Source organism: Jaculus jaculus, chromosome 5 (genome assembly GCF_020740685.1).
Source record: "Jaculus jaculus isolate mJacJac1 chromosome 5, mJacJac1.mat.Y.cur, whole genome shotgun sequence".
In the NCBI taxonomy this organism is placed as follows: domain Eukaryota; kingdom Metazoa; phylum Chordata; class Mammalia; order Rodentia; family Dipodidae; genus Jaculus; species Jaculus jaculus.
In genome coordinates, this window is record NC_059106.1 from 172,015,485 (window position 1) to 172,028,128 (window position 12,644).

The following is a 12,644-nucleotide window of genomic DNA, read 5'->3' on the forward strand; positions in this document are numbered from 1 at the left end:
GTCTGTATTTTGGGCAGCCCACGTCCTCCAGGTGTGTCACTACTACCAGTAAAGGCCACAGCTACCTTGAAAGGTAAGGGAAGAAACTGGCCTAACAAGTTTGCTTTGGGCCAACGTGAACTTTAACACAGGGGAAGAAGAAATTATGTTTTTCAGTAGTTAATCATGGAAAAAGTAACTAGACAAATAAACTGAAAAATTGAGGACATTCAGAAAAAGCAACTCTCTTCAGCAGAGGCGTTTTGCCTGGGGCGTGGGGCCTCTGAGCTTCCTGTGTGGAAGGTCGGGAAGAGGGGAGAGGGGAGGAGCAACTCACTTCCAGGAGCTTCAGCTCCTGCACGCAGCTGTGCAGCAGCTCCAGGGCGCGCTGCGCCACCTCCCAGGGCCGCCGCAGGAAGAGGAGCAAGGTGCACTGGCGGGAGAACAGGTAGCTGCGCAGGTCCAGCAGGGTGGCTGCTTGCCTCTGGATCAGTTCCCGCTTCTCCATGTCTATGGGCTTGCGGAGCACCAGTCCATTCCAGCTCTTCACCGGCTGGCAGAAAAAAGTCAGCCAGTTGGCACCATCTAAACAAACACACATCATGAAAGGCGCTGACTGTGGCCTCGCCTAGCTGAGGCTGCTGCTCAAGACCACGAAGACCCGGGGAGGAGCAGGCAGGCAGCTTTCAGCCAGCTGCCAGGAGACCACTGCCCCGCCCGCTGGCTACTGCCTCGGGATGTGCTGGTTCCCACAGCACACCGTTAGAGACCTGGCCGTGACGGCGGAGCACACAGTCCTACCACCTGTGCAGCGGGGCACACTTTCTTACTGTGCCCACAGGCCCTGAACAGGTGCCCAGGAAGCAGGGTGGCCATCCTGACACAGATGGGCTGTGGAGCTGGACAGCTCAGCTCTATGCCAGTGAGCCCAGAAAGCTTTGCTGAAGGTATGATGGGCTGCAGGCTGGAGCACAGGTGCACTTTCTCACCCCTTTGCCCCCTGACAGGACAGAGGTGCATGGAGGAGGTGCAGCAAGCACAGCAAAAGGTCCCTCTAGTCCTCATTCCAACCAGATCTCCAACTGTATCTCACAGCCCACAGACAATGATCTTAAAACAAATATGAGAACCTACAGTAAAAAGTCATTCAATCTGCATATTAAAAAAAACACTCAACCCATTTTTCTTTCACCCAGAAGGAAAGGCGTCTCTGCCAGTTCAGTCGCATTCCACGAAGAAGTGCCCGGCCCTGGAGCACGGACGCCACGCACGGGACGGCCCGGCACAGCCTGCGGCCCTAACTGCAGGAGCTGTCTGCGGAGCTGCTCAAGTGTGCCCAGTGAGCCCTGCGCAGGCGTCTCCTTTGCCAGACTGGGTAGTTTCATGGTCACTGCCACGTTCCATTTGGGCCTCTGGCCTGGTGTCACCTCCCCAGAGAGGCTGTCCCAGCAGCTTGTCAGAATGTTTCCTGTTCCCAGGGTCACCTTCCACAGCTTAAGCCTATCACTATAGGACATGGAGCTGAGATTTTTCCCCATCCCCATCTAGCTAGTGAAACTCCAGGAGGGAAGCCATGAGGGGCAGATCTGCTCTGCTCTGGGCCATCCCGAGCCACGCCTGCACAAGATGGCCCTGTCATAAACACATGTTGAAGCAATCCTTTCATTCAGGTGCAAACCTTGGTCTGGCTTAGTTGTAGATTGCAAATGGTCCCACATCTATTATTATTTTTAGTGTATTCACTTGTGCGTGTGTGTGTATGAGAGGGAGAGGGAGAAAGCATGGGCACACCATGCACCAGGGCCTCTTGCCACTGCAAACGAACTCTACATGTATGTGCCATGCTGTGCAACTGGCCGTATGTAGACACCAGGGACTTGAAGCTGGGCTGGTAGGTTTGCAAGCAAGTACCTTTAACTACTCAGTCATTTCCCCAGTGCCCACACTTATTTTTAAGCTGAGAGAAAAAAAAAAAATCACATAAAATGAAAGAAAAGTATATTCAAATGATTAGTCACTGAACCAATGAACTATTTCAAAGTGGGAAATGTGGTCAGCCTGAGCTAGAGTGAGATCCTACCTTGAAAAAAAAAGTGGGAAATGTGCTGAGAAAAGGCTTGGTCATTGAAACATCTACTCACCCCCAGCCCCAAAGTTGACGACATACTGCGAGAACAGGGCATCCAGCTCGTCGTACTGCACCAGGGCATCTTCAAACTGCTGTAGCATCTCAAAGACAAAGGCGAGCTCCTCCTGTCACCCAAAGACCACAGTCAGTGCCTGAAGCGGCATGTGGCCATGGAGAGCCCGAAAGAGAACAGGTAGCACTGTAGATGGCATTCCGACACCAAAACACAAAGCCTCAGTGCCCACAGTAGCACTGGCTCATGCAGAGGAACACAGGCCATAAAGGAGGAAGCCATGACCACGCCTGACCACCCCACTGGAGAGAGCAGCCAGCAGAGTGTTCCTCCCCACCATTCCCTCGCTGGCCTCCCTCACTCAGCTCCCTCTTCCTCATACATGGCAGGCACGTGGCTGTTCTTCCCTTGGCCTGCGTGCTCTCCACCTCCAAACCTCCACATGTCTTGCTCTTCAATTTTCCTGGGGCTATTGCTGTCCACTGCTCAGTGAGGTCTCTGATTCTGGCACCCACACTCCACCTGGCTCGTGCTACCTTGCTTCCCCACTTGGATTAGTCTTAGTAAGTTCTCAAGAACTATACATGGACATAGCTTGTCACTTAGTGCACGTGAAGCTTATAGTACTCAGTATTTGTTGAATGAAACAATGTACAAACACGGCTAAAGGTGGCATATAGTTTTCTTCTACTGATTTCTTATCATTGTACATTAAAGCAAAATTTAGGAGGACGTGAGTGCACACACACGCAAGTCAACACTTAACACTCAGACTCAAGGGTGGGGACACTAAGATCCAATCTCATGGGGCTGTGGTCACTATTCAGAGAACCTGGAGCCTAGGGAGGCCTTGGTGGTACTCACTAAGAGGGGGTCAGTGGCACAGATGAAACTCACAGCCTACCTCAGATCCAGATACCACCTTAACCACACCAGTCTTCTGGGCTCCCGCAAGGCTGACTGGGAACTTGGCCCCAGGTTCTTCGTTCATTTGACACTTTATCTGAACAAGAAGTCTCCCCTTACATGAGCTCCTGTCTGTAAGCGTGCAGCAGAGTCCTGGCATAGTCACTAGGCAGTGATCTCAGCTGTTAACTGTGACCCAGAGGAGTGGAGAAGCAGCAGCTGGCCTTCCAGTTCTCCATGACTTACTGCCCCTGCAGACACTGGTGGGCAGCGTTTTACACAGAAACCGCAGGGTCCTTTGACCTTTCCTTCCCTTTCCTTCTTTACCAAGTGCTTTGGGGACTGGGGACTGTAATAAATTATTTTTTTAATTTCATGAATTTTTTTTCCTTTTAAGATAGGGTCTCATTATGCATAGTCTGGCTTCAAACTTACAATTCTCCCACCTTAGCTTCCCCAATACTGGGATTACAGGTGTGTTACCATGCATGCCTGATCTTAACAGTAGCCATTTTCAATGGCACTGCAATATTAAATACATTCAGACAATTATACAACCAATATCCATGACCTTTTCATCTTTCCAAACTGAAACTCTCTCCCATCACACTATTCCCCCACTGTGCCCAGTGCTGGTAACCTCTTTCCACATGTATGTGAACTGGGCCACTCCAGGAAACACCACAGCTAGCTCGGCAGAGTCACATGGCACTGTCCTGCCATGCAGGCCCGCGCACTGAGCAGTGTCCTCAAGCTACACCACATCTCAGTATGTGTCAGTGTTTCCTTCGTTACTCACTTTTAATTCCAAACTACTTTTAGACTTTTAGAAATGTTGCCAAGAAAATACTTTCTACATAGCACTTACTCAGCTTCCTACTACATTAAAATCTCAGCTAGCTGAAATCACTACTCTTTTTAAAGTTTTTGTGGACTTGTTGGCATGTATGCGGGCATGTCGCATATGGGCACACTGTGCTACAGAACATGTGTGGAGGGCAGAGGAGCTGTGCGCTTTGCCTTTTTGCGAGAGGGTCTCTTGCTCTTTAAGCCTGGCCCGTGGCTCTGCCTCACTGCCACAGGCTCACTGGGATCGCCAAGGCTTGAACTTTGCATTTGCTTTTGCATGGAGTGCTAAGTCACTGGATAGGGTCTGGCAGGCTTTGTAAGCAACTGCCTTGAACCAGAGTCATCTTCTTAGGCTCGCTATAATACTTTTAACTGTCCTTATGGTAACAGCCTTTTTTGTTCTGGGACTACCCAGCACTGTGTGTGGCCTTTGGTTTCCTGCCATCTGTGAGTTGGGTTTTTCCCTTCCTTCGTGACCTAGGCATTTTGATGACTGTGACTATTAGTCCTCCGGTCTGATCCTCCATCTGAACTCACCTGATGTGTTTACGTGAAAGCTTAGTGATGCCGTGTTCTTCACAGAGGAAAGGTGTCTTCCTCAGCACATCTTACCTAGGAGTTCCTGGGTGGAGGAGGCTGGCACTGGTTGAGTCAGGCCACTTGCAGTAGGTCTCCCCACTGTGAAGTGACCACAGCTCTCCCATGGGTGCAGAGGAGACTTGGAAAATTTTGCAAACCCACTTCTTAGACTTTGCCACCACTTCAAGCACTGTCTGTGGCCACCCTCCAACCACTACCACTGTTGCCTGCCTTGTTTTTGTCGTTCTGCATTTGCAGAAGGGATTCCTGGACAGAGAGCTGACCCTTCTCTGTTGATTCATTTGAACACCTGTCTACAGCCACACAGGCATGGAAGACCAGCTTCATTCCCAGGTATAACTAATTCTACGTCATCTGTTTCGCCACCTGGCCCTTACAGGTCCCTTCAGGCATACCTGTATCCACTAATGCTTCTCTATTTCTGCACATCCCTTCGCTTTCCAGCCATGCAAGTCATTCAAGATGAGTCCTGAATATTACCTGCCCCATTCCTGTCATAAGCCACTCCAGGAGCTCTGGGAGCTGCTAATACAGGAAGGAGTTTACAAAGACCTAGGTGTAAGCTATGCTGCTTGGGACTGGGGTTTCCATTGCTTCTGGGCAGACGAGATCAGAACAAGGAAACACATGCCCTAATTCACTCAAGTCTATTAGCCTGCATCTATCCACTCACCCGTCCACCGATCCATTCACCCATGAGCTCACAGCGACTTCCATCCCAGCGCACTGGAGGTGCCCTGCCTTCATTTAGCCTCTCCCCGTCCTTATCTGTATTTCCCAGAGATCAAGTTTAATAAGCTTCAAGGGCAAGGAAACAGGGATGGGAAAGTGTGCAGTGCTCTAACCACACAGGGAATTACTAACACACTCAAATCTCCTCACCTGTGCCAAGTATCCTTCAGACAAACACCTCAGAATACAAAATAAAAATTATAACTTCTCATCAGAATAGGTGTTCTATTTATTCTAAGTGTGTTCTCTCTTCAGTATTTAGTGCAAACGTTGTATCTCAGTATGGAAACGTAATGCCCTCTTAGTCAAAGGTGGTGAACAAAAGGAACCTGAAGAGCAAGACTTCTGTCATTCAGCAGCTCAGACTCCTCTACATCACACAAAATCATCACACTTCCTTACTACTTTAGGAATTTTCCTTTGAAGGAAGAAAGAAAGATCGATCGATCTGGCTGGGTATGGTGGCGCATGCCTTTAATCCCAGCACTCAGGAGGCAGAGGTTGGAGGATTGCCATGAGTTCAAGACTACCCTGAGAGTACATCGTGAATTCCAGGTCAGTCTGGGCTAAAGCGAGACCCCCTACCTCAAAAAAAAAATCAAACAAAAACTCTGGGCTGGAGAGATGGCTTGTCGTTAAAGGTAATTGTTTGCTGACAGCCTGGGTTGATTCCCCAGCCCCCACGTAAAGCCAGGTGCACACATCTGGAATTCGGTATGGTGTCAAGAGGCCCTGGCTCTCCCCTGCTCATGCTCACTCTCACTCGCTCTGCTTTTCCTGTCTAAATAAATAATTAATTAATCAAAAATAATCTGGGGTTAAAGGGATAGCCCAGTGGTGAGTTCCAGTCTTCTGAACTCACCACAAAAATAAATAAATAAATATAAATCTGGCCTAGAAAGATGGTTCAGTGGTTAAAGGCATTTGTATTCAAAGCCTACCAGCCCAGGGTACCCATGTAAAGCTGAACAGACATTTGTGTGCAGCAGCAAGAGACCCTGGCTCACACATGCACACACATACACACAAAAAGAAAAAATATAAGAAGAAAATGGAACTCTTAAAAAAGAAAAAGCTGGGCTGGGCGTGGTGGCACACACCTTTAATCCCAGCACTAGGGAGTCAGGGTTGGATGATCACTGTGAGTTCAAGGCCAACCTGATACTACATAGTGAATTCCAGGTCAACCTGGGCTAAAGAGAGAACCTACCTAAAAAAAAAAAAAAAAAAAAAAAAAAAAAAAAGCTGATTGTAAACTATATTCCAAAAGCTTCAACAATTTGATAAATCCCAGTAAAGAATCAGCTTGACACGATCTTTTTCTAGAAACCACCTATCAAGCTCAGTGCCCAAGGGTAGAGAGCCAACACTGCCACACCAGTCATCCCCACTGCTGGAACCTCAGCCTAGCTCACGGCCTACATCCTGAAGCCCTGAGACCAAACAGAACAAGATGACCCCAAGAACCTGCCCCTTCTCTAGGTGGGCAGTGCTTGCTCTGAGGCAGCAGGACATGTGAGGAGACCCCAGTCATCTTCTGCTCTTCAGCAGAGAAACACAAATGGCAGTCTGGCTGCTGCAGGGTCAGGTCAGCTCTTGAAGTCAGGCCAGCAGGAACTCTCTGGAGAGCTGCTCTAGGTAGGAAAAGAGCAGGCGGGAGGCCAGTACCTGAACCATGAAGTAGTCACAGAAGCTCCAGCCTGCTTCGGTCCTCTTCTCCCTCAAGGTCCGCATGTCATCTTCAAACTTGCCGAGATTTTTGGTAAAAGACATGAGCAATAGTGTCCTGAGCTTGGTCAGGAAGGCATTCCAAGATTCCTGAGTTCGAGAAGAGTCCTTTAGGGGGTCAGAGAGCACAACACACCTGCAAAAAAAGACATGAGGAACCACCTGGGAAGATTCTGGAGCCCGGCACCTCTGCTCAACTGGGGTCCTCACCCCTCCTGCCTTCTTCAGTCAGTGAAATCCTGCATAGAGGGGCACAAAGCAGCCTTCTGCCACAAGGCAGAGATTCCACGGAGGGCCTGCTGCAAAGCAAGTAGGAAGTAAGAAGGGGATTCCAGATGAGCTGTGTCCTTAGACCAACCTCCCTCCAGGGTTCTTTGTGAAATACACTATGAAGACTGCAGGGATGGCTTAGCGGTTAAGGTGTTTGCCTGTGAAGCCTCAGAACTCAGGTTCAATTCCCCAGGACCCAAGTAAGCCAGATGCACAAGGTGGTGCATGCATCTGGTGTTCATTTGCAGTGGCTAAAGACCCTGGCACATCCATTCATTCATTCTCTTTCTTTCTAATAAGCAAATAATTTTTTAAAAAGTCAAAAATAAACACATTGTGAAATACAAACCACCCTCAGTTCTTGACCCTTGTTCACACGCATCTCACAAACTCCATGGGTCAACTATGGGTGCCAGGGTGAAATGCAGATCTCTCAACTCTGCATAAAAAGACTACAGCCCACCCTTGCCTTCAGCTCCTCTCACTGCAGCCTAGGAAACAGTGTTCTATGCTGGTGCCATCAGGTTCGCAGTGCTGGAAGAACACACCCGACCAGGAGCAGCTTGTGGGGAAACAAAAAGGTTTCTTTGGGCCCACAGACTCGAGGAGAAGCTCCAGGATGGCAGGGGAAAATGAAGGTGTTAACAGAGGGTTGATGTCACCTTCTGGCCAACATCAATAGCAACAGGAGAGCATACCAAACACTGGCAAGAGGAAGCTGGCTATAATACCCATGAGCCCACCTCCAACAATACATTGCTTCCAGGAGGTGTTAATTCCCAAATCATCATCAGCTGGGGAGCTAGCATGCCAAACACCTAAGTTTATGGGGGACATCTGAATCAAACCACCACATATGCTCTCCCTCCCTCACACTCCAGCACAGACCCACCCACCTCTCTGTCCCTCCACATGGAGCCCACCCCTCTTGTCATCAGAGTACCACCCAGGAGAGCCCCAGCCCTCCCTGTGAATCTGCCTCTCCCAGTATTCTGTGAACTCCACAACAGCAGCATTAATAAACAGGACAAATGCCAGTAAACAGGACAGCTCTGATGCAATGTAACTACAAAGAGACTGTGCCCATAGAGCAGAGGCCAAAAGATTTAACATCGAAAACACTTTGTAGTGATCTGGAAAAAGGACCATTAGCCTACCATGTAGAAATGGTGTCTGGCTTTAACCCTACTGATAGTAATTTAGAAATGACTGTAAAGTCTGATACAAAGGGCATCATCATGCTCTGTAATAAACCTCTTATCTGAGCTACCAACAGAGCAAATGAACCAACTCCAAGAGGCAGCTACTTCATGCATCCACCAAAGAGAACAGGCTCACACTACTGACATGTCCTACAAGTCAGAACAAGAAGGACGGCTGTAAAGCCATCCACCAATCACCACAACCACTGGATCATCTTTTTTTTTTTTTTTTTTTAGGTAGGGTTTCACTCTAGTTCTGGCTGACATAGAATTCACTATGTAGTCTCAGGTTGGCCTTCAACTCACTGCAATTATCCTATCGCTGCCTCCCAAGTGCTAGGATTAAAGGTATGCACCACCATACCCAGCTAATCAAGCAATTTTCACTTAAGGAAATTATCCTAAGAGAATATTTGAGGACATTCACAATATCTGAAATGCCCAAAACCCTTTAGAAATGCTATATAGATAACACTGTGAGTTATAGCTACACACTAACAGATAGTATGGATAGAGTGAGAGGGAGAGAATGGGAATGGGAGAGGGAATTATCATGCCTTTTCATCTACAGTTATGGAAGCTGTCAATAAAATAAATTTTAGGGCCGGAGGGATGGCTCTGTGGTTAAGGTACTTGCTTGCAAAGCCAAAGGAACCAGGTTCAATTTTCTAGGACCCATGTAAGCCAGATGTATAAGGTGGCACATACATGTGGAGTCTGTTTGCAGTGGCTGGTGGCCCTGGTGGCCCCATTCTCTCTCCCTCTCATATAAATGAATAAAATGTTAAAAAATAAATAAATAAATGAGGGCTGGAGAGATGGCTTAGTGGTTAAGGCGCTTGACTGCAAAGCCACAGGACCCAGGTTCAGTTCCTCAGGATCCACATGAGCCAGATACACAAGGTGATGCATGCATCTGGAGTTCATTTTCAGCAGCTAGAGGCTTATCTATTCTCTATCTGCCTCTTTCTCTCTCTCTCTCTCTCTCTCAAATAAATTAATAAGATATTAAAAAAATACAAGAGGGAATTACCATGGGATATTTTTTTATAATCATGGAAAATGTTAATAAAAATTTAAAATTTTTTTAAAAAATAAATAAAAAATAAAAACAAATCAAAGTCACACCAGGAAAAAAAAAAATACAAGTCCAGAGTGGTGATGCACGCCTTTAATCCCAGCACTTGGGAGGCAGAGATAGGAGGATTGCCATGAGTTCAAGGCCCCCCTGAGACTACAGAGTGAGTTCAGACCCTACCTCAAAAAAAAAAAAAAAAAAAAAAAAAAAAGAAAGAAAGAAAGAAAATACAGAATTAAAGCTAGGCATGGTGGTGCACCCCTTAAGCTCAGGGGGTAGAGGTAGTAGAATGGCTGTGAGTTCTAGGCCACCCTGAAACTACATAGTGAATTAAAGAAAGAAAGAAAGAAAGAAAGAAAGAAAGAAAGAAAGAAAGAAAGAAAGAAAGAAAATACAGAATTAAAGCCAGGCATGGTGGTGCACCCCTTAAGCTCAGGGGGTAGAGGTAGTAGAATGGCTGTGAGTTCTAGGCCACCCTGAAACTACATAGTGAATTCCAGGACAGCCTGGGCTAAAGTGAGACCCCACCTCAAAAAGAAAAAAAAAAGTCATGCTAAAGTAAGTTAGTTCTGGGTACTTGCTTGCAAAGCCAGCATTCTCCACACATGCACAAGGCAGAGTCTCATTCTAACCCAGGGTGATGTGGAACTTAGTCTGTAGCCCCAGGCTGGCCTCAAATGCATAGCAATCTTCCTACTTCAGTCTCCCAAGTACTTGAATTAAAAGCATGAGCTACCACGTCCAACAATTTTTTTTTAATTTTATTTATTTGATAGAGAAAGAAAGAGAATAGGCACATTAGGGCCTCTTGCCTCTGCAAAGGAACTCCAGATACATGCACCACTTTGTGCATCTGGTCTTACATGAATGTTGGGGAATTGAACCCAGGCTTGCAGGCTTTGCAAGCAAGTCCCTTTAACCACTAAACCATCTCCCCAGCTACACAATTTTTTTTAAAACTAAGAAGCCAGGCATGGTGGCGCACACCCTTAATCCCAGCACTCGGGTGGCAGAGGTGAGTTCAAGGCCACCCTGAGACTCCATAGTGAATTCCAGGTCAGCCTGGGCTAAAGTGAGACCCTACCTCAAAAAACCATAAAACAAAACTAAGTTAGTTTTCACACTCTAAACAAGCTCATACAATTGGAACATTTCACAAATTCAGTGACGTGCTCAGAATTACCATTTCCTCAATATAATCCTAAACAAACATTTTCTCTGTATAGCAAACAGGCCCAACACTGGCGGCTCTGCGGCGCTGGCAGGTGTTGCTGTGCTTGGCTGCCACTCCTTCAGCCCCTCCTGCCCTCCCAGCTTCATGCGGATCACGCTGCTCAGAACAGCTGTGCGAATACCTAAGCCACAGGGTGCAAGGACACTCAGTTATGTAGCATCCTGTTCATGTGCCACACCGATCTCTCTGGGTCACTAATTTATTTATTATTTATTTGAGAGAGAGAAAGAGAGAAAACTGCAAATGAACCCCAGACCCATGCCCCACCTTGTGCATCTGGCTTATGTGAGTTCTGGGGAATCAAACCTGGGTCCTCTGGCTTCTCAGGCAAGCACCTTACTGCAAATGAACCCCAGACCCATGCCCCACCTTGGCTTATGTGAGTTCTGGGGAATCAAACCTGGGTCCTCTGGCTTCTCAGGCAAGCACCTTAACTGCTGAGCCATCTCTCTAGCCCTGGTTCACTAATTTATAAATAACACAAATTAAGGAAAATTTCCACAAACTGCATGAAATTTCTCTCAAAATAAGCCCAAATCTTATCAATCTATCATTTGATTAAAATTCCTCTTAAAAAAAGGTTTGGGATCTGGGGGGATAGCTCAATGGTTAATGGTACTTGTTTGCAAAGCCTGCCAGCCCAGGTTCAATTCTGCAGTACCCACATAGGGCCAGATGCAGAGTAGGGCATGCATCTATATATACAGTTTGCAGCAGCAAGAAGCACTGGTGCATCCATTCCCTCCTCCTCCTCCTCCTCTCTCTCTTCTGCTGGCAAATAAATATATAGATAATTAAATAAATACATAAAACAATATATTTTTTAAAAGTCAGGTGTGGTGGTGCATGTCTTTAATCCCAGCACTCAAGAGGCTGACACAGGAGGATCGTCTTGAGTTCAAGGTCAGCCTGAGACTACAAAGTGAATCACAGGTCAGCCTGGGCTAGAGCAAGATCCTAACTTGAAAAAAAAAAAGTACACATTCGAACACTGTTGTGTTGCAGGTATTACATGACACATGAAAAAGATGCCCACCTATGGTTCCTCTCCTGGAGAATCATGCCATCAAGGTGACCGACACATGAAACAGACACGCAACAAAGCAGAGGTGGCAACGCTGGCTGTCTGCTCTAGGATGCTTCTTGCCACACTCCTTCCTTACCCTCATCCATCCTCTATGTCCTGGTCCACTCCCTCAGCCCCAGAGGAGAGGGGCTGCCCTCCCGCAAGCTCTTGCAGCATGAGGGGACTGCTACCACACAAGAACCTGCCTCACTAAAGCAGGGGTCCAGGCTCAGCACTGACTTGCAGGGCAGGGTGAGTTAGTTCCAGTGTCCGCCTGTAAGACCTGGCCATCAGTGTGAGGGAGCCAGTGCACAGCTGGCCAGCTGGACCCAGCAGTGCTGATGAGAGAAGAAGCAAGAGCAGGCAGAGACGGGAACGTGACCCTGTGATGAAGGAACGGAGTCAGCATCCTGCAACTTCCTTCATCAGAAATCGTAATCCTAAACAAAAAAGATGTGCTATTCCATAGTTTATTTATTTATTTGGTTTTTTGAGGTAGGGTCTCACTGTAGCCTAGGCTGACCTGGAATTCACTATGAAGTCTCAGGGTGGCCTCGAACTCACGGCAATCCTCCCACCTCTGCCTCCCAAGGGCTGGGATTAAAGGGGTGCGCCACCATGCCTGGATATCCCTAAATAACACTTTAAAAAACAAAAACTTCCAGGTGTGGTGGCGCACCCCTTTAATCCCAGCCCTTGGGAGGCAGAGGTAGGAGAATCACCATGAGTTCGAGGCCACCCTGAGACAAGAGAGTAAATTCCAGGTCAGTCTGAGCTAGAGTGAGACCCCACCACAGTGGAAGGGGGAAGAAAAGTGTTGTTTAGGGAACGCTGATCCATACAAGAACTTTCCACTGTC

The 12,644-nt window shown here is 47.5% G+C and overlaps 1 protein-coding gene across 1 annotated transcript in view; it reads right to left on the reverse strand.

Annotated features, from left to right (window-relative positions):
* Nucleotides 1–12,644, reverse strand: part of Trappc10 (trafficking protein particle complex subunit 10) — an 80,576-nt gene that overhangs the window by 36,718 nt on the left and 31,214 nt on the right. Inside the window, exons 5-7 of the mRNA XM_045149419.1 lie at nucleotides 6,876–7,071; nucleotides 2,121–2,232; nucleotides 317–564 (exon numbers count right to left, since the gene is read on the reverse strand). Of these exons, the coding sequence (XP_045005354.1) occupies nucleotides 317–564; nucleotides 2,121–2,232; nucleotides 6,876–7,071 (556 nt within the window). The remainder of the gene's footprint in view (nucleotides 1–316; nucleotides 565–2,120; nucleotides 2,233–6,875; nucleotides 7,072–12,644) is intronic.